The 22,340-nt window shown below is 40.0% G+C and overlaps 1 protein-coding gene across 2 annotated transcripts in view; it reads left to right on the top strand.

Moving 5' to 3' along the window:
* LOC138616328 (MAM domain-containing glycosylphosphatidylinositol anchor protein 1) overlaps nt 1-22,340 on the top strand; it is a 171,698-nt gene that overhangs the window by 38,996 nt on the left and 110,362 nt on the right. For both annotated transcript variants that reach the window (XM_069690568.1, XM_069690567.1), the window contains exon 3: nt 11,280-11,419. In XM_069690568.1, the coding sequence (XP_069546669.1) occupies nt 11,280-11,419 (140 nt within the window). The remainder of the gene's footprint in view (nt 1-11,279; nt 11,420-22,340) is intronic.

The following is a 22,340-nucleotide window of genomic DNA, read 5'->3' as shown; positions in this document are numbered from 1 at the left end:
CTTTTTTTGGTGATGATTCTTGAATGACAAAGTATACTTGATATAATACCCACTGTGTTTTGGTAACATAACCCCCCACCCTCTTCAACACTCACTAACTCCTCAATGGGGGGGGGGGGGGCAACATTGTTTTTGCAGCAATAGGGACATTGAATCAGGACATGCTTGATGAATGTCACATTGCTGTGACAAAACATGCTATGAATAAAGACGGTGTAGGATACTGTAGATTTTCATTCAGCATCAAACAATTAAGAATTTAACCTGGACTCAGGTTTAATAAAGTGCCATCAAACTGCTTGCCTCTTTGTGCTTGATCAGATAAATTGCCTTTGCTTTCAATGGTCGTGAATTTCAAAACAAATAATCTGATGACCGAATATATTCACTCAACTTTTATTCACAGGAAAGAGTTCAGATACATGTTGGGATCTTAATGCATTTGTATACAGAGACAGAAGACAAGTTAGTATTATTATTTGTTATTATCATTGTTTATTCTTTTCCATTCCTTCAAGAATTAATATATATGTTTAAATTTGTATATATTTTTAAATTATAGAATATTTTTTTAAGTGCTAAAAAAACAACTTTTTCTTTGCATTCATGTATTTGTCCGCACACGGTTCATCCTTCCTGTTAAACATGAACAAATTATATCTCTACACCGCTGTTGAGCTCTGCCTTTATTGTGAGCTGGCACTTCATTAAATCCAAATAGCAGCTGAAAAAGGGCTGCGTGAAATGAAGCGTGACACATTAATGAAGCATTATCTATCAATGAGTTAAATAGCTCCAGCAGTTGTTCGATGTGAGACTAATATCAATATCCAAAGTCTGGCTGTTTTGACATTCTCACAAGGAGTTCCACTTTAGATGTGAAGTAATTGCTGCCTTTCATGCTTTTTTTCCCCCCCAGTCTCATTCTCTGTAGTGTCATCATTTAGTTTGGTTCTCTACCTACATTTAATGCTTTCTCCTCTTCACCTTTCTTAGTCTCTCTCTCTCTCTCTACATAATTTTCACATTTCAGTTGTTAGGACTTTTCCATCTCTGCTGTCTGTCTCTATAGAAGTCATCCTCAGCATTTTTCTGCTGGTTACTCTTTGTCTGTCTGTCTCCTTCTGTAAATTAAAATTTTCCAATTTCAGCCTCTTCATTGGCATGACCGTTAAAACAGATGGAATGCATAATAACCTTGTCTCCACTCTACTTCTGAGGATCCCTTACCATACGCGCTCACTCCTGCCTCCCGCCTTTACCTCCAGCTCTTACTCTGACCTTTTATTCAAGAGTTTCTTCTCGCTCTCCTCTTTATCGACATCCATTCTTCATTCCTCCTTCCTTCCTACCACTTCACCTGGACTAATTGCGATGCATCATTGGCTGCTCTGATGCACTTTCCTTTGGGAATGTGCACACACATATACACACATTTAGTCTTTTGTTCACGTCAAGTGGACTTCTTATCTGGCACTGTTGGTCTGTGTGTGATTGTGCACATGTATGTGTTTATGTGTGCCATCAAAGGGAGTTACAGCCTTTGAGTTGAATAGAATAAGGTCAGGTTGACAGTCAAGCAGACATATAAGGCACATAACTACCATGCCACACTGCCTCCTCTCCTCTCCTCTCCTCTCCTCTCCTCTCCTCTCCTCTCCTCTCCTCTCCTCTCCTCTCCTCTCCTCTCCTCTCCTCTCCTCTCCTCTCCTCTCCTCTCCTCTCCTCTCCTCTCCTCTCCTCTCCTCTCCTCTCCTCTCCTCTCCTCTCCTCTCCTCTCCTCTCCTTTCCTTTCCTCTCATTCATCCTCACCTCTCCTTCATCCTCTCCTCCCCTTCTTCCTCACCTCTCCTCTCCTTCACTTCTTCCTCCCCTCATCAGGCCTACCCTGCTCCAGAAAGTTACATTGACTAGAATAACCATATGCTACACCCAAGGTGCTTTGTGTGACATGTACAAACACAGAAAGAAACAACACACACACAATGAAAGAAGATAAACCTTTGCTATAATTTCTGAACCTCACCAGCTGTTACTGTCCTCTCTCACGCTTTCTTCCTCTTTTCAATGCTCTCATTGTTTCTTCTTGTAGTAACATATGTTTGTGTCGCTCTGGGAGACTCAGAGGTTTGCAGAAAGGATGGTCAGAAGTGTGAAGCATAAATTTAAATATTGACATTACTTGATTTTAATTATTTTAGCATAACATACCATATGATGATGTGATAAAATGTAAAAGGACAAAAGACATCAAGGGAGAGGGTTTCATAGTTTGCCACCAGGGTGCCCAATTAAGCTCAGTCTCACACTGTTAAAATATTTCAGTGAAGATGTCCCTTGAAAGTCCCTTACAGTGTAAAAGCGAAATGTGTATGTGTCTGATATGAGCTTACACATTTAGGTTACATTGTTGGTCCAACATCAGAACCAAAACATTTTGTTTAAAGAAAGATTTTGTCCAGCTAAATCCCCCATTACACAGTATAATAATTCTCACCACATCATCATGTTTTTTTTGTTTTTTATTAATATCGAAACACCCAAACAGAGCATCATCCTTATGATCATGGTAACTTAATTAGTTCAAGGAATCTGTGCACAGCCATGATGTGTTTATGGGCCCTCAGGCAGAGAGATGCTGTTGTTTTTAGCAACACTGAGCTCCACTCAGAGTTGTGTGTGTGTGTGTGTGTGTGTGTGTGTGTGTGTGTGTGTGTGTGTGTGTGTGTGTGTGTGGGGGGGGGTCGTCAGCTACTGTATCTGACCAGCACTTTAAACCCTAATCAAGGTATCAATATGGGTTGTTGTAACTCTAAGTGCACACTGTTTAATGTCAGATTAAAGATGATTGAGGATCTTGTTTACTTAACTTGAAGCAGGATCCAGGTACATTTACTTCTCAACATGATTCAGCACATATTTAAAAAAAACATATATAAAAAATGATGTATATATTCTGTGTGGACAATGCACAAAGTCCTTGTAGCCTGTGATTGAAGTGTAAAAACATCCTTCAACTGTGTGCAGTGCCAATGCACATCTATTGTGAATGAAATGTGAGCAGTGGCCTGCATTGATTTACAGAGATCTGTTTAACTGTTGTTGCTCTATTGTTACAGTATGTTCAGAGTCCAATTGTGTTAATGTTATAGATAGCATATCTCTAAATGTAGACACTGATTAGATGGTTTAATCATCTTTTAATATAGCAGCACAACTTGTAAATAGTGCTAATTAAAACCCAGCAGGACTGTTAGCTTGTGTGAAATAAGCTCATTTTCAGCATAGCGTGTATTGGATACGACAGGCTTTGTGAATGGAGCTCTCACAAACAGAATGCCAGTCACACATTTCTCTTTATGCCCCCCCGCTCGCCCCCTCTCCGTCTCCTAACTCTCCTCTGTCTGTCTGTGCCAAAGATCTAAGCGGTTTTCATCTCGTTGTCGGAACTCTTCCCCTCGCTCTCCTCTCTTTATTTTTTCATCCTGGGAAAGCTCAAGTGTGGCAAACACACTCCTATTGAGGAGAAGGAGTCATGTTTGACCGCGGTCTACAAACCCCCAATCACTTCACATCACTCCAGTCGTCCGCCACAGTCGCAACCCTGACTCCTCCACCTCTGACTTGTTGTTTGTCTTTCCTTTGTGTCTTACTTTCTAACCCTCTCTCAGCGCTACTGTCATTTTACGTACATATTAAATTGACCTGCTTATGGGGCTGTTGTCTCGTATGACTCCAGCCCGCAGCCTCTGTACAGCCCCTGCTGCTTTAGATTTGCTGGATGTTTTTTTTATTCCTTTTTGCTATCTTAGCAACAAATAACATAAGGCCATAGGAGTGCAAAAAAAGGAGCTTATATTAGGGTCAGGATGAGGCAATTCTCAAGAGATAAAAAAGTATAAGAAAATAAATCCTTTCTTTACTTGATGTTTAAGCTTAGTTGTGTCTAAAATAAATTGGATGGACAAACTCTGAAACTTTTGAATACTTTTTTCCCCCTCCCTTTCTTCTACAGTTGCCCTCTATTAGTTGACCTGTTCCTGTCAATAATGTATATTGAACAATATCTGAATGAGAAGATTCACTGCACCTGGATATAGAGACAGTCATGCTCCCAGGAAACTGCCACCCCCACCTCTTTTCAATTACAGTTTCTTTGGTGGCTTCTCCATCTCTTCTCCCCTCCTATCTACACTCTGCCCTCGAATGATCCCCTTTTATTGGCTTGTGCTGTCATCTGACACTTTTGTTGATCGCACAATCTCTTTGTCCTCTTAAAGCGATTGTGTTGAAGAACACACAGTCACTCACTGACAAACACAGGTACACACACGCACGGGGTATCACCGCATGTATCACACACCATCAAATACACCCTGACATGGCATTTTCATGATCCTAGAAAAGCACTCCAGCGGTGTGGATAAAGAAAATGAAAGTTTAATCAAGGCTGTGTTTGTTGGTTTCGTCTGGATGGTGTCAGTAGTGTCGGCTGTGAGATACACTATTTACTGTCCCATCCTTGGTCAGCCACACGAAAACATGACCAATTTGAACAGCACAAACACAAACATCAGCAACAGCACAAGCATGTATAGATAGAGACATGCACACAAATGCATGGATGCATGAACAAGCATATTTATTTAGACAAACATGCAAAAAAACAACAAAATATAAGTCATATAGTGAGGACAGAGTGAACCCATTAAATTACTGGACATATTGATTCATTTAGTGATATACTGAATAATTTCCTTGTAGAAGAAGATCCTCCTCTTCCTCTCCTTTACCTCTATCTGTTCATCCCCCTTTTCCTCGTGTTTTTTCTATCACACCTTGAATCAAGGCGCATTAGTGTATTTGTTTGTGTGTGTTTGTGTCACTGTTGGCTTATTATATCCTGTTTATTAGTTTTTACATGGACTAGTGTTGAATTTTTCTTTACATCAAATGTTGTTGAATATCAATTTTGCACTACATTTATTAATATAGTATATTGGTTTTTAAAAAAAAAGGAAATTAAGTGCAGTATAGCTAAACATGCAGTTTGTTTGATCAGATTGAATATGTTCCAAATGTTGTTTTAGATCTTTTTTTTCTTCACCGCCTATGTCGTTTTAATCAATTGAATTATTTATTGCATTTAAAAAAAAGAAGGATTTGTGCATAAAATTCGCACACAGTTTTATACGGTATGTTGGCTCTGCTCACTTCTATAGTAGCTATAACATAATTATAACCAGCTCAAGTTGTGACACTTTATATTTGCAGGGAAATGTTCTTTTGTTTGAATATTTGACTGGAGATAAGTGCATGCAAATGAAGACCAAGAATATTGATTTTTATCCCATTCCTTTTTTTATTTATTTTTTTATCCCTAAACATCTGCTTGAAAGAAAGGAGGATAAAAACCTAATTATATACAGATACAGTTGTATATGTCTCCAAAAGAGAATACAATTAAATGCTGGTGTTTATCCAGGCACAGTCATGACTTGGAAACCTGTCACTGAATTCAGCACCGGGAAAATTTATATTTGTATAAAAGACACAACTCTTGTTTCAAGGGGGCTCAATGCATCAGTTTATTGGTACAGATACAGTTAAAATAAATATCCATTCTTTTTTGTATGTTTACATGTGTGTGTAAACAAGGAAACAGCAATTTCCAGCTGATTGAAAGCATTAAAGAGGTGACTGAAGGTTAGTCCTTTCATTTATAACCGCCATTTAATGGTCAGGTCAGAAGTTAAATCAATGTCCTAGATGCGTTTTGATATCTAGAGCTCCAATCGAGCCAAAATGAAAAGGATGGGGTCATGACACGAACCATTTGATCTCCCTCCATCCTGTCTGCAGAGAGGATTCCTGATAAAATGCTGAGGCAATGTGAGTCACCCAGACTTTTAGTCATAAGGGTGTGTGTGTGTGTGTGTGTGTGTGTGTGTGTGTGTGTGTGTGTGTGTGTGTGTGTGTGTGTGTGTGTGTGTGTGTGTGTGTGTGTGTGTGTGTGTGTGTGTGTGTGAGTGAGTGATTAGTGTTTCTCTGGGTCAAATGGACACTTCCCTCTTTTGCAGTTAATCAATAAATTCTGTGACTTTTCTCTCGGGTACCCGCTGTTCACTGCTCTTATCTCCTTCTCCCCTCTAGTTCTCTTGTCCTTCTCTTTCTGCTCGTGATGGCAGGGGAAGAGCCAAAGCTTCTAAACGTTCTCTTGTGAATGAAGTGAATTGAGACAGAGCTCATCTGCATGCATCATGAGCAGACCACATAAAGTAACTACGCATATCAATCATGCTCTGCGGGGCTTCGTGTTAGACAGGATTCATGACCTTCTGTGGGTTTCCTCTGGCAAGATACAGTATGGAGACACACACGGGCACTGACACATAAATGTTTGCACACACACATTTCACCAGCGCGCATGTACACTCATTCATTCACTTTTTCAGCCACAATCACACATGTGCTGCTCAGCACTCCGTAAAGCTGTCAGTGCAGTTTGACACCAGCTCTCCTGTCTCATCATTAGTTTTAGTGAGAGATGTCCTATCCCCTCAACAAAAACAAACATGGCAGGCGGTGACAAATCAATTAATCAGACAGGGCATTTGCCGATAGTTATATTTCACTTACAACTAATGTGCATTGAATGGCTTAGAAAAGTTTCCAATAACGCGTGGACAACACTTTCAATCAGCATCCACCACAACAGTTTTGATCGATGAATCATCAGAGTCAGATGGATTGATGTCAAAGCAGCAGCTCTCTGTGACTGATGATCATCTTTCATACCAACTGAATTGATGCAGCGCTGAGCAGGACACAACTGTGCTCCACTATTTGTGTTAATAATTTCCTACCAAGTTACTTTTCTGTTTGGACTTTGGAGCTTATTTAGGCTATTCGTTGCTGTATTATTCTGTGGCCTTTTAGGATCTGACTTTTCAATGATGTACTTTTTCTTTTTTCTTTTCATCTCCTCTCCTCTTCTCTCCATCAGAAAAAAAAAACCATGATAGTATACTAATACTATTGCTATGCTATTACTAAATTATCTCACACGTTCTATCTTAAGGGAATCTGTCACACAAAATTGTCACATAACATTTAATGTCCAAAAATCATTCAAGTTTATACAAAATTATGTATTATATATTATAGGATTGTGGGAAGCAACACCTCTGTGAGATAATTTTTCAAACACCTGCTTTGAAAACGTTATAGGCAGGTTCAATTACTTTCAGGTGATATAATGATTCCCTTGATGGTTGTTGGGTTAATTGGTTATAGTGTGTACTTATAGACTGCCTTTTTTGTGTGTTTGTTTTGTTTTTCATCCTTGTTTGTAAGTCTGTGCTGTGTGTGAGATGAGGAGACAGAGTTGTGTAACAGGTTATGCTCACTTGCTTTGTTTGACTCCTTCCTTTGTTTTGCTTGTGTTCGCATTGCCCGGGAGTCTCCCCCATCCAACCTCTATTCCCTGAGTCAGTCTCTCTTCTTTAAAAAGCCCCTGCTTCATTCTACATCTCACGATCATCATCATCATCATCTACTTCTATTCTACTTCTCATACCTTTGTTGTTTTCTTTCACCGTAAGTGTCCCCTCCATTGATCAATTGCCTTATCAAATTCCCGGTTACAGTAATTTGTGTCTCCGCCCCTGCTTCCCATACTCGCTCTCATTTATTCTTCCTCTCTGCATATCTATACTGTATATCTCTCCAACTTCACTTCTTCTTTTTTCACTTTCTTGTCTTCTCTATATCCTTAGTATCTTCCCTCCTTCTGTATTTCTCTGTTTTTATATCTCCCCTCATTGCCTCCTTCATGTTCTTCCTCCTTTTTGTTGCTCATCCTCACTGCCTCTCCTCCCTCTCTCTCCTCCTCCTCTCTCTTCTTTTTCTTTCCTCATCCTCTCTCGCAGCCTCCCTTACTTTAGTCGATCAGACAGTTGAAGCAGCCAAGCTGCCGGAGGCGAGAGCAGACAGAGGAGCCGCTCTGTCCGACCTCCCTCCCTCTCCAGAGAGGCAAACTAATGCAGACACGCCAATAAGCTGTAAGGAGACAATTATTCACCATTTATATCAGCCCTCCGTCTTTCCGAGACAGTGCAGCACACCTCTGGAACTCAGCTCTCTTACCTCGCATCGTGGTTTTAAGTGTTTATCCTTCCATTAGTAACATTTTCTTTGATTGATTGGTAGATATATGCACCAGGGAAGCCTAGAGGTTACAGTTTGCTTGTTGTTTTTCAAACCAGTTACACTGAAAAGTAAACTAACTTGGAAAATGTTAGAGAAGTTAAGCTAAATAAGACATGATCAGCCCTCCCACAGCAATTGCTATCAATGTGCCCTTCAGCAAGGCACTGAACCCCCAGCTGCTCTACTGCATCTGCTCTGTGTCCAGCAGAAAGCCCGCACTTATACCAAGCAGCTCCCTTGTGTAATTGTAGTATGAATTTAAGGAAACGTGTTTGCTGAAAAGACCTGCTTTGGTTAAATTATGGTTAAATGCTAGTTTTGTACCTTACGTCCCCCAAAAAATGGTGTTAAAATCTCCATTTTCAATTTCTTGTGAAGTAGCATTTAAACTCAAACTTACATTTACAACTTTTTAATGTGCCTTGGGATTTCTCATAAAGTGTAGTTGAGCTTTTTCCATGACTTACTTTCTTCCTTTTCAAGTCAGTGCTCCAGAGACAGAAAGAGTCTCACATCAAGACTGAGGATAGAGAAAGCAACAGAGACGTGTGTGTGTGTGTGTGTGTGTGTGTGTGTGTGTGTGTGTGTGTGTGTGTGTGTGTGTGTGTGTGTGTGTGTGTGTGTGTGTGTGTGTGTGTGTGTGTGTGTGTGTGTGTTGCCATGGTGGATAAGAAGTGGCTGTGGTATGGTAAAGATGTCTTTATGAGAACAATAAGAAAACTGCAGGAATGAATAATTGCCTGTTCTATTGATGAGCTCCTCAAACACAACTGAGCAGAGCATTAACACACACACACACACACACACACACACACACACACACACACACACACACACACACACACACACACACACACACACACACACACACACACACACACACACACACACACACACACACACACACACACACACACACAAACAATCCTGCAGTACACATTCTTATAACGAACATGCATTCACTCAAATGCAAACAACCCGACAAAGGCATGTAAACAGCCCTGGGTAAGCCATACCACAAATGCCCTTGTCTCCTTTTTTCTTATCTAAAATAGAAAATAAGAAAACAAAAAACTGATAGCTGGGCAGAAAGTTTGCAGGGATTGCTTTCAGTTGTCCGCTACAGTATCCTGCAGAAGCTATGGAATATTTTTAAGATCTTCGAAATGCCCGCTTTCATACTGGAAGGCTGATTTTGCATGTCATACTTTGATAGCCTTTTGAGGAGACTATGGTTATAAAGTTTTTAATAGCCACATGTTTGCATCTGAGACTGAATTGGAACTACCGTCTTTTCTTTTGCCTCTCTTTTCTCTACTATTTCCTGATAATAACAAAAAAAAAATCCTTATCTAGGAAAGCGGCAATGTCATTAAAAATGTACAAATCTAAGTGGACAGGCACACTCGCTGCGTGCCCATACCTTAAGCTATTAGCGACTTCAGCTTGTTCCACAAGAGAGAACCTATAGAGACAGATTCAGAGCCTTCTTTTATTTTGAGCTTGATTTCTGGCTCCAGATTGTGCCATCTGTTGTTATGTCTGATCGAGTTGAAGTTTAAGGTGAACATGCCGCCCACTTTCTTCCTGTCCATTCAATGATAACAGTTGTAGAGCACAGAGAAGATTTGTTCTCCCTGTGAATCGATGCTAATCACGTCATTGTGCAGCACCCGTCCCCCATGCCTCACTCTGGGGTTTCACACTCCTCTCTGGCCTTTTCCTCCTCGCCCGCTGCTTCTCTCGCTCTCCTCCTCCCTCCTGTCTCCCCTCATCATAGGGGAGGTGAAGCCATCTGAGGCTAGTTGCACGCAATCCAGCCCTCCACATGGGCCGGCGCAGTGCACACTCAGATATTGTAGTTGTTGCCATCGCAGAGAGCTCCCATCATGCATCCATCATCCATTATTTCTGCAGCAGCCGTCACAGCCTGATGTTTCCTCCGTGTTGTAAAGTGGGCCAAAGTATGGCGCAAGGCAATTTGTTGAAGATCAATATGATGATTTGATATGAGATCTTGCTGTTATTTTTATTGTAAAAACTGCTCATTGTCCTTTTTTATCCTTTGGGTCAAATTAATGATGAATTTCACTCCCGTCTTAATCGTCATATCCACAGCAACTATTGATTTTCAGGTGGGTTTTTTTCTATGTAAATCTTCACCGACAAGCATCTGAAAGATGTTGTCACATTAGTGATAATTGGTTTTGATATTTTAATTAATAGTGTTGCCTAGCGCTGCCTCAAAGTCACACTGTACAGCTTTATGCTGTCCCAGATGAAAGTTAGAAACCAAGAGACAGACATGGTGAAATTGGATGGTGGCCCTAGATTGGACTATGAAACATGTTAACTAAGACTATGTTCAGATAACTATAACAACACTCCACGAACAAAAGCCAAAATAAACTGTCTGCTGCTACTTCCGTTCCAGCAGCTACATGTTGGAAAGCCGCATCACCAGCGTAGCTGAGCATATGTCGTTACCACAGCAACCAATGCTGTAGGTTGGTGATGTCTGGACACACCAAGTCTGATCTGCTCACTTGCAAATAACAGTGCGGACAGTCTATCCTAAAGTTCTGATTTTAGAAGAAATGCAATTTGCCTGTTGGCCTTCTAATGGTCACAGATGTTTCAATTTTCCAATAAATGTCTGTATCTCTTGTCGGACACTGATGCATATAACACTCCAGCACTTTTGTAAAAGACTCTGTTCATGCAGATGCAGGAGTAATGTGATATATTTATTTATCTGAGTCATCAATACCAAAACTAGTATTACACATACACCCAAAGGACAATGACCTTTTTTCTTCTGCGAAGATGTTACTAAATATGCAATGTGGTTTCTCTTCCTCTGTGTTTGTGTGTCTGTGTGTCTATGTATGTCCGCATGGCTACATTCCTCTTTCTGTGTGTGTGTGTGTGTGTGTGTGTGTGTGTGTGTGTGTGTGTGTGTGTGTGTGTGTGTGTGTGTGTGTGTGTGTGTGTGTGTGTGTGTGTGTGTGTGTGTGTGTGTGTGTGTGTGTGTGTGTGTGTGTGTGTGTCCATGCGTTTATTCACAGCTCCAGCCAACGCCCAGATCGTGCACTCGGGCGCAGCGTGTAATGTCAAGGATGATAACATCAGTGAGAGAATCTACACCATCAAAGAAAACGACACACTAGTGCTTCAGTGTATTGTTAAAGGACACCCTCGACCACAGGTAAAGATCCACCACAACTTGGAGTTTTTTGGTTTTTTTTTTTAAAAAAAAAAAAAAAAAATGTATGTGTGCCATTTTATGTACTGTGTTTGTCCATGCTCATCCACAGAGTGAGCAGGTAGGTTCTGATACTCTTGCTCAAGGACAACTTGACAATAGCGTTTCTCGTGGCTCTGAAGACAACCTGTCAGCAATCCAATATGCAGCACTCTCCACACATGATGAACATAAAAACGATGGATAGAATGATCAATATATGTTTGGTTGTTTTTTAGTTTTTGCATTGAAGATGTACGCCTTTGTTCTGCTGAATTAGCAGCATAAGTCTCAGCTTCAAGCTCATTTTTGTCTTTATACAAGTCCTATTTACCCGACACAAATATAGCAAAGCCCAAGGTCTTATCAAGCTGCTGATGTTGTTATAATGCATGAACACCTCTTTAAATTTTGGGAAATTAAACTTTGTTTACATGATGTGCCTGTTTTCATGCGAGCACTTTGGGGCAAAACATGCCGGTGACTGAAAAAAGACTGCCGGTGACGTGAACACATGCTATGATTAGCATCAGTTACAAAACATGCCCTTTACAAGCTATCATAAAGCGTATGATGGATTCATGAGTGTTTGCTCATATTTATAGTGTCGGCATGCTTCCGTTTGGTCTGAGTCATACAGTCACTTTCTTTACTCACCTTACGGCAGCATTAACTAAAACAATATCCTGCTTTGGTGCTCTCAGCCAAACATTAATGCCCACTGGTTCTGTCCTATGTCCTTTGTCTTGTTAGTGACACCATTGGTGTAGATTTGGTGTAGAAATGATACACATTTTTTGGGTGAGTAGGTGCAGCAGTATGTAGAGAATATGCTTTGTGACTTAAAGGTCATGGGTTTAATTTGACAGAACAACTGGTTGGATAAATGTGCTCTGTTCTGTAAACTGTTATAATTTCATTACAATACTTGCCTTAAGCAAAGCAAACTGTGCAGCTGGACTACTAGATATTTAATAGATGACATATATGGCACGCAAAAATGATCACGCGTATTAACATAGATAATTAGTGAGCTACATTAAAAAAAAAATCCCAATATGATATCATTTAATGCCCACTTCAGTGCACATCTGAATTTTTCATCTGTTTATCTGTTTAGCTATATTAGAAAGAGGGGAAAAATAAGAAATGCAAAAATGGTATTACACAACAGCTCAGATTGGGTTGCACATGCTGCGCTTCGAGTACACCCGATTAGTTTGTTTAAAAAAAAGCCTTTCTTTTTATTCCATTGCATAGCCTATATATGAGAGACTTTATGCACTCACAATCATATAGCCAGATATATGTGCATGTGCATGCTAATGTGCACATACTTACATAAGTAAACAAGCAGTCAAAAATACATTCATCAAAACACATCCACGCATGCACGCAGAGCAGCACACTCAGCCAACACTGGACACGTCTGGTTTCCTGCGTTGAACTCCAGCAAAACATTTTGGACTAGGGTCTCTGCGTGAGCGTGCATGTGTATGTTTGTGTGTGTGTGTGTGTGTGTGTGTGTGTGTGTGTGTGTGTGTGTGTGTGTGTGTGTGTGTGTGTGTGTGTGTGTGTGTGTGTGTGTGTGTGTGTGTGTGTGAGAGCTCACAGAGCTAGATGTAAAATGAAATGAGGTGACTGCGGAGGGGCTGTGTGTGTTGTGTGTATTTGTGTGGGAGTGTTTGAGGTGAGAAAAGCAGTGTTCCTCACGGGTGCATGTCCACTGGCATCACATCAGCATGAATAAAACAGTGCCAGTGTCTAGGCCTTGTTTTCTTCTATTTGTGTTTATGGGTTTATCAGCTACGTATGCGTGTGTGTGTGTCTGTGTAGAAAGGAGCTTGATTGATTCTGCAGATGCAAAATAATCATGTGTACCAAGCTGCACTATCGAATTACATACTGAACTATTGACCTAACCTGCCTATACTTATATATACTATACATAAACTGTCAATTCTTGTTCGATTCATTCATGTTTCTGTCTCCCTCTCTCATAGAGACACACACACACACACACACGCACGCACGCACGCACGCACGCACGCACGCACGCACACACACACACACACACACACACACACACACACACACACACACACACACACACACACAGACGTACATCACATTTGGAGGCCCTGTGCCCAAAAACAAATATAACTTTTAACACAACTTGGATTTTTACTAGCGCTGAAACAATAATTATTATATAAGACATACTCTGAAAAACACATACCACACAAGTTCATTCCCCTGGAGCAGTTCAAAGATGTAGGAAATTGCGTCAGTGATTGCTTGTTCTCTGGGTCGGAGGTGGGAGTGTATTTTAAATTATGATCACTTTGGTCACATTGTCAGAATGCAAAATATATATGGTGTGTGCGCAAACAAGACTTACACTGCCTCTGGCAAAGAGACATTGGTTGAGTGAGCGTGCATGCCAGAATTTGTGTGTATTTGTGTGTATCTGTCAGTGAGAAAATGTGTATGTAGATACACACTAACAAACAAGACAAAAGAACAGATAACAGACTCTGGCAAAGAGTTGCAGCAGTGAAAACATGTCAGTTCCTTCTGCCTTCGGACACGAAAACGGAGGTAGAGGCAAACTATCTTGATTAAATCATTCAGGTATAATCTTGAACAGCGAACAATACATATAAATTGCTTAACAATTTCAGAAAGATATTCTCAGTTCATGTCTCAGAATAGTGAGCCAGGAGGATATACTCATCTAATTGGATCAAATTTGAAGAAAAAAAAGATCAATTACAACTGAATTATGACTATAATGTATAAAGGTTCAAGGAAGAGCAGAGGAAGAGACCAACAACACCAACATGACAATTGTGTGTGTTATCTAAGAAAAAGTCTTTCCATCATCATCATTAAAATATTTTTATGCATTTTGCACTATTCACTATTGACCTTGATGGAGAAAAAAACATCTCAACACAAAGTCCAGATACTAGTTTTCTTCAGAGCTTCTAAGAGCTTGTCAACATGCCATCTTAAATGTTTTGAATTTGTGATGTCAAATGACATCTGAACCAACTTTAAGAAGCAGTGGAATGTTTTGAAAGTCTAGGTAAGCCATAATTTAAAGAAAATATGCTAGAACCCTCCTTCACAGCATGATTTACAAATGTAACAGAAGAGTAAGGACCACACTTTTCTCAGAGGTGTTGTGTCACGGCTATGCTGTGTGATGTGGACAGTCAGGGGGCATGAAGGGGGCTGACCAGAGACAGTTTTCAGAGCTAACCAGTCATGAGCAGCTGCCCGTTTCTATTTTCTGTCCCTTTTTAAGATTTCACAATTATTGAAAACACAAAGGTTTTGGTTCTTAAAACAACATTGCATCAAATATAAAGCTCAGTGAAGATTAAACAACGAGGAAATTATCCCTGATATGAGATTATGGTGGCAGCAAAGGAATTAGGAATTATTATGTACTGTACATAAATGTATGTACACACTTATGGGCAACGTTGTTTCTTTGCTCTCACAGCAGCCCCTCGATTCCTCAACTCTTAGTCGCATGGATTCCACAAGATGTAGAAAACTTTCCTTTGAGATTGTGGTGATTGCATTACTGTACTAAATTATGGCAGATTTGTCAGCTCCACATTCAAATCTGCAAATCTCCTATTATACTACATCCTAAAGCTGTTCTACTGGTTTTAGATCTGGTGACTGAGGAGGTTATTGAGGGCCATTGATCTGTATCTGCATGATTTTGTGCATTACACTACTGTCACGTTATTGGTCGATTGAATAATGACATAACAGCTGTAACATAAACATGTACGACAGATGTACAGGTGTTTATATACAGTATACCAGTGCCATGCAGTGACAACAACAGACAAATGACCTTTATTAACGACAGTAACATACTTAAGATTAATAGGCTGGTACCATAGAAGTAAAAAGTGAGTGTGCTGACCTCTATCCCAGTGCATTCTGCTGGAGTAGCACACTGCAGCATTCTGCATTCGGTCCCAGTGGGCTTACAGGGTTTCCACTGCACTCCAGTGGCTTTATTGATAACCTGATCCTTGTCACCCCAGTTTCTCCTTCATCCATCCTTACAGCTTCCCATGCTTCCTCTTCCTAATACCTATGGAAGAAGTGCATGGTTTCTGGGCGTTTTCTTTTTTATATGCGTTATATTCTTTTGTCCTTTTGAGTAAAAGGGAAAGCTCCTCAAGCCATTTTCTTCTGTCAGTGTTTCACTGCTATTTGGTGCACATTCAGAATAGAAGTCCAAGCCAGAAAGCTCAGGGGTCCTTAGGATGAAAATAATCTGTGACACTGGCTGAGAGTTGCATACAGCTAGCTAAAACATACATATATATTTATAATTTTAAATCAGGTGGTCCGTTTGTGTTGTTTTGGCAGAAGCATATGTTGCTTCCTTGTGTTGACCATGTTTTAGATGTAGTGTATTTAGTTTGCAGTGTTGCAAAGCTTTTTTTTTACATCATAAAAGTTGATTGCATTCCAAACCAATATGCAGCAAGAGAAAAGTCTACCAAAGTCGGCTGATCAGTAGTTTCATAGCAAAAAAAATGTCAAAATAAATTTTAGCCAAAATATTTTAACAAAATCATGTATTGTTTCGCTTTCCTACAAGTACATGTGCTGTGAACGACAACTGTGACATTTTTCATCTTATTTTGGATCCAGACTCCTCATCCTTTGGCACATTCACCTCATGAAGAAGAAAAATAAGTATGACAGTTAAACAGCCTCTGCAGTGAACAACTAGGTCTTATTTTTACCATCCCCACTGAGAAGTTTGAATTGGCCTCTAGGTGTTGGCAGACATGCAAGATGTTCAAGTGCTCTGGCTGCTTTGTTATTATTTATGGATGTACTCCATTCCAGCGCGAGTGTCCTCATAATGCTCTCTGTATTCATCCTTCAGAGAAACAATACACTTACAAATTTGCGCTGACAACATTTTAATATATTTATTGATAAACACAACCACTGCAGAGCAGACCACACTGACTCTTTAAAAACATTAGAGCTGTATGTTTTATTAATCAGATAAGCTTGTGAAAAAGCAGTTCGGAATCTTTTATCTGAGTCTAGATTCTGGCTTTGGGAGGGAGCTGCTCGTGTCCCACATTTTGATGGGTTTATTTAAGATCATAGGAATATGATGTATGAGTTCTGATTGGCAGTGAATTTTTATACATTTTCAGTCTAAATGTATTATCAGTAAAGACGTTTATACTGTGTATTATTTTTTTTAACGCAGGGGCCATTTTTGTTCCCAAAAACTTGAAGCCGTCTTTAAGCCATCTGAGTGAGATGCTGTAGAACCTTCCCATCCACTTTCTCCACTCCGTCTCTGTCTCTTCACCTCTCTCAGAAATAGGATGATCCAATTTAGGCATGTGAGGCCAGGCCAATAAATAGCTGCTTTACTGAGAATGAGTCTGATTGAGGATTTATCCAATCCTTTATCAAGACTGATTGTTTACCTTTGCCTGAGCTAGATTGGATTGAAAAGGGAGCTCTCACCCTGATCCATACAGAGGAGAGAAAAATCTAATCATTTCTGTCTTTCTTTCTTTTTTTGTGTGTCTTTCTCTTTTCCTCTTTTTGTTGCAGCCTTTTCCTTCATATTGTGTCCCTCTCTTTGTCTTTATCACTCTCACCACAAATCATTCACTCTTCATGTCTTTTTCCTCTCTACCCGTCTTTCATCCTTTTCTTATTCCTCTCCTCCTTTGAACTGATCATTTTTTTCCCTTCATCCTGTCCCCATCTAGCTTTCCTAATTTCTTTACCCTCTTTTTGTCTCTCTGTTTATTTTGGGCTTTCTCTCTCCTCTATCTTTTTTAGACTTCAGACAAACTGAAAAAAGCCATACATCAAGTCTTAAATGGTTAGATCACCGAAAGGAGCAGCTTGTTTTTTTGTGTGTGCACATTGTGTTGAAATAAAACTGCTCATGTATTTTTGTTTTTCTTTGTTTCATGACAAGCATGACCTCAGACCATTTTAAGAAATTAGATTTTCAAGACTGTAGGCAACAGAGAAGTGCAATGACTGCCTCCTTATACTGTCGCCTGTCAAACTCATTGATTATATCCCGGAATATTTTAAGGCTCCTCGAAGAAAAAAAGGAATAATCAAAGTATCCACACAAGAAAAATCCCTTCGTGTTAGAGGTCACCTACAAGGTGCTTGTCGGATCGCTTAAGTTAACTCCCAGGACAGCGGGGCTTTTAGTTAACAAAAAACTGTAGTCTCACTCTCAAAGCTTTTTTTGTTATACACACACACACACACACACACACACACACACACACACACACACACACACACACACACACACACACACACACACACACACACACACACACACACACACACACACACACACACTCTCATGGCTTCTTCAAGAACACAATAGGAGAGTAAATGGTTTTTCTGAAAGTGATTCCTACCCCTTTATTATTTATTCATGGGTCTGCTGGTCATTGCAACCTTGAGACTTGCATGAGAGTGTGCGTGTGTGTGTGATGAATTCTATACGAGGGAAAGGTGGAGAGAGCTATAGACGAGAAAAGTGGAGAGGCAGAGAGAAGAAAGAAGTGGGAAGGAGGGAGGAATGGAGGGAACGAGATGAGGGCTGCGGTCTGGAATACGGGTTTGGATTTCCGTCCTTGAGGGGTGAGTGGAAGGCGATCGATAGTGAGGCTGAAGGCAAGGCCGATCGGGTGGCAGCACGAGGCTGCACAGGCACTCAGCGGGAACACGACCTAGACACAAACAAGGTCACTGCTTGACCCCTAAGTGGATAAATAGACAGAACGAAGAGCAAGACAAGAGTAGAAAAAGAAGATGGGTATAAGCTATACAAGAGATAGATGCTCACAAGACGGTGAGAAGTCGCGATAGAGCAAAACTTAAGGACAGATTGTATGGGGAGGATAAAATTAGAAGGAAAACATGATAAAAGACAAAAGATAGGGATGTACAGTATGTTGATGGAGTAAAACAAGAAGAACATGCAGCATCTGTAGACATTTAAAACAATTAATAGTAAGACGTATTTCAGATAGAGTAAGAGAAAGTCAACGAGGCACAATCGACCTTTGAGTGTTTTGATGATGCTAACTTTAAAACTTCAAGAAGACGACACTTCAGCATGCTTGAAATAAAACATTCCTAGATGTTTAACCCACAGCCATATGGCTGAGTATATGAAAGCTGTTTGTGTTGAGAGTATAAATGGAAATGGAAAATGAAAAGTGAAAAACATGGAAAGAGAAAAAGTGAGCACACAAACCAAAACTGATGACTAGTGGTGATGAGTACTTATGTGTGCAAAGGACATGCTGACCAATACTCAATGAGAGAAGACGGCCAGGACAAACTGTTTTTTTTTTTAATTACCTTTTGTACGCTTACGTACTAACACTCACTATTTAGTGCATCATACTGACAGGTATGGGAACATGCAGTGGACTACAAGTACCCAGATGGTGCCTTCAAAATAGTTCAGAAATTGAGTGTTAACGCGCCGGACACCTTCCACACTCAACGGTCGCCATCTTGGCTATGTCGCGACATGGGAGGGACCATCGGCCTATGGTATTTTAAAAACTGTGCTTCTGAGGAAGTTGCAACTGTTGCAGAACACCACACAAAAGTGTGTTTTTCAGTAAGTCCCACCATACTGCTTGTAAAACAAGTAAAGCTGGCAGACAGGCTGACTGGTGATGCTTTCAAATGCAATACGGTTATTTCCGATAAGTGTGTGATCGGAGACACTACCCTGTCAAAATTCAAGTACTACACAAGTAAGAGTACTAATATGTAAGAGCACTATTTGTTAATGTACAAAGGGAAGTATGTCACTTGGGACACAGCCATTTTTAGGACCTCATTCACTGTTTTGAAATGTCATTCTGTTGTTAAGTTACATGTAGGCAAATGTTTGCATCATACACTTCATATTTTGCACAGGGTATTGTGTAGTAGATTTTATTTTAAATAAATGAAGTAGGTATTTTACAAATTATTACAAATTTAAAGCATGTGCTTTAAACATTTTCACAAATCTATCAAATTCAAAAACAAATCTCTAATTTACAAAAGTATTGGGTACCCATAAGTCAGTACTTTGTACTGCCCCTGTGGCTGTCAAGTCTCCTTGGGTAAGTCTGTAGAGGGTGTATAAACCTGGATTGGGATTCCTCCTTGCAGATCCTGTCAAGCTTTGTCAGATTGGATGGGGCATTGAATGTTGGTCCACAGATGTTATGTGGGGTTTATATTTTGGATTTGACTGTGCCATTCAAGAATCTCTTGTCCTAAAGCCCTTTCTGCTTTGTGTTGATTGTATGCTTAAAGTCTTTGTTTTGCTAAAAAAGAACCATCACACCCGTGCCAGGGTGCTCCGCTCTGGAGTAGGTTATCTTCAAGGACCAAATATTGCTGCATTTGATCGTTCCTTGACTCTGACCTATGCAGGCCTAATTGATGAAGGGCTGCTGAGGTGGCTGTCGACGTGGCAGCTTCGTGGCAGAGGACCTCTGAAGCTCTGTTAGAGTAGTCATTTTGGTCAATTCCCTGACCAAGGCCCTTTTGCTTAGTTACTCAATTCGGCAGGCAAGTATTATGCCAAAAACACAGGCCAAAACAGACGCCAGTCCACTATAGGATACTCAGTGTGACCATTGGCCTCAGCTTGGCCAGGAAAATAGATGCATGTCACATGACACAGGGCAAAAAGTGGAGGGCTCTAAATATCTCCTTAACTGACTGTGCTGTTAATTATATACCTGGTTCAGATCACTTTTGGATCACATGAGTTTTCAACAGCATTTAATGGGGTTTTGCTTCAATTTACGGCTGCAAGAAATGATCTTTTTCCTGATTGATCAATTATTAATTTGTTAAGTAAAATGTCAGAAAAGGTTGTCAAAATGTCCATTATAATTTCAAGCTGAAGGTTATGTCTTCAAACATGTTGTTTGTTTGACTCACCCATTAAATAGCTAATCATTGCAGCTCGATTTTTATTTACATAGCATGCAGTTAGTTTTATAACATAATAGGAATAGGTGGTCTAACTGTAGTCATGTGTGAGCTTATGGCAATTATCCTGCAGCCACTTTGTAGCAGTGTAAAGTTGATTTGTATTGAACCGTCTGAATTACTACTAGGACGTAATTGTTTGATCATTTTTGGCCAGGACTAATTAAAAATACTGCTGCTATGGTCCTCGTTAAAACCAGGAAAAATAAATCACATCACTCCAGTTGCAAAACCCTTACTTGCTGTATATCAAGGAATTGGTTGGTTTATGAAGCACTGAATGGTTTAAGGCTAAAATCAATTATTGCTCTGCTGCTGTTATGAGCTGTCCAGACTTCTCAGATCAGAAACTTCCAGAAAACCTGAGGTCTACCGCAGAAATTCTTTTAAAATGGTGCTTAGGACTTTTCTATTTGCTGCGGCCCTTGATTATGCTAAATTTGGGACAATATATTCATATGTTGCACTGCCCCTAACTGCCCTGTAAATTTATCCTCCATAGTTTAAAAAAAACTGTTTGTATGTACCTTGTGTTGCTTCTATATATTCTTATTAAGCTCTCTGTTGGCTTGTAGTGTAAAGGTGCATACAATAAACTTAAATTCAGTTGGCTAATCCACACTTTCACTGCAAACACTTATCCGACACCTGATGAAAGCAACTTTAAAATTCAGCTTTTATGATGTTTACATATCCATTCACTTCACCTTTTCTTCAAACAGAAGCTGTTAACACATCAGGACCGAGCTCCTTCTGTGTGAGTGTGAGGATCAGTGTCCTTGACTACTTGAGCAGTGAGAGAGAACGGAGACTAAATCAAATTACATCTCAAAACAAAAACACTCAAACCGGTGATGTGTCTAGGTGTGCAACTATGTACTGGACTCCTCCATACCTTTTCTGTATGTTTGAATGTCTCTAGAGTGTCTGCTGCCATGGCAACACACTGTACATTATAGACAAGCCCATCTCTGAGGCTTTAAATAATAACGATAAGGTCTAAATGTGTCTTTTCTCACAAACTGAAATGAAACAGAGGAAAGAAAGTAGACTCGATATTGAATAGAGGCTAGACAAAGAAGACAGACCTTTATCTACCTGTATGAAGTTTTATTTGAATCTTATGAAGTAATATTCAATTATTCAATTCAAGAGGCTCATAACACAGTGTTTCTTGAGTACTTACTTTTGAAATATGAGAAGTTTGATGTAGCATTTTGTTAAGTTTTGTTATTGCTAATGTAGTGACGAGTCATGCATGTGTTTGCTTGTTGATTGAGTTATTTTTTAAAGAATGACCATGGATGTATTAAAAGACGAAGACAGGATCACTGAAGCCAGGTATATACAGTGGCTCAGATTCTTTTGCAGTACATGCCTACCTCATCTGTTAGCTTCTGAAATTAGTTGTGAGATTAGAGGTGCACATAGAGAATAACTAGCAAATTAGTTACTTGGAACTCATTTGTCTGGGTCATTTTGGTTTCTCAAGTTTCATTTGTAACTTGTGCCCAGCCTAGAGTTTTGTACCTGAATCTGGGGACCTTTTATCTTTGTAAATATTGTAAAGCTTCAATAGATGCTGTATGTACAGTTATCTCATGCTTTTCTTTACTTCCCACCCCTCCTTCCATGTCTTATTACTCAGCAGCCTGTCATAATCATGCCACTCAGCAATGACATAATCTGCTCTGCACATACTCAAAGTGAGCAAGGGCTCAAATTCACCTATCCAAAGCTTTGCTTGTGCTAATTGGCCTTTGCTCACTACAAGTAACACATCCAACATGGGCAGACCGTGTAAGGTAGCGGC

This window comes from Brachyistius frenatus, unplaced genomic scaffold, assembly GCF_029030835.1.
Source record: "Brachyistius frenatus isolate BFR_SWC_R1_liver_20210118 unplaced genomic scaffold, ASM2903083v1 Contig_9, whole genome shotgun sequence".
Taxonomy (NCBI): domain Eukaryota; kingdom Metazoa; phylum Chordata; class Actinopteri; family Embiotocidae; genus Brachyistius; species Brachyistius frenatus.
This window is presented reverse-complemented; position numbering and strand designations above follow the sequence as displayed.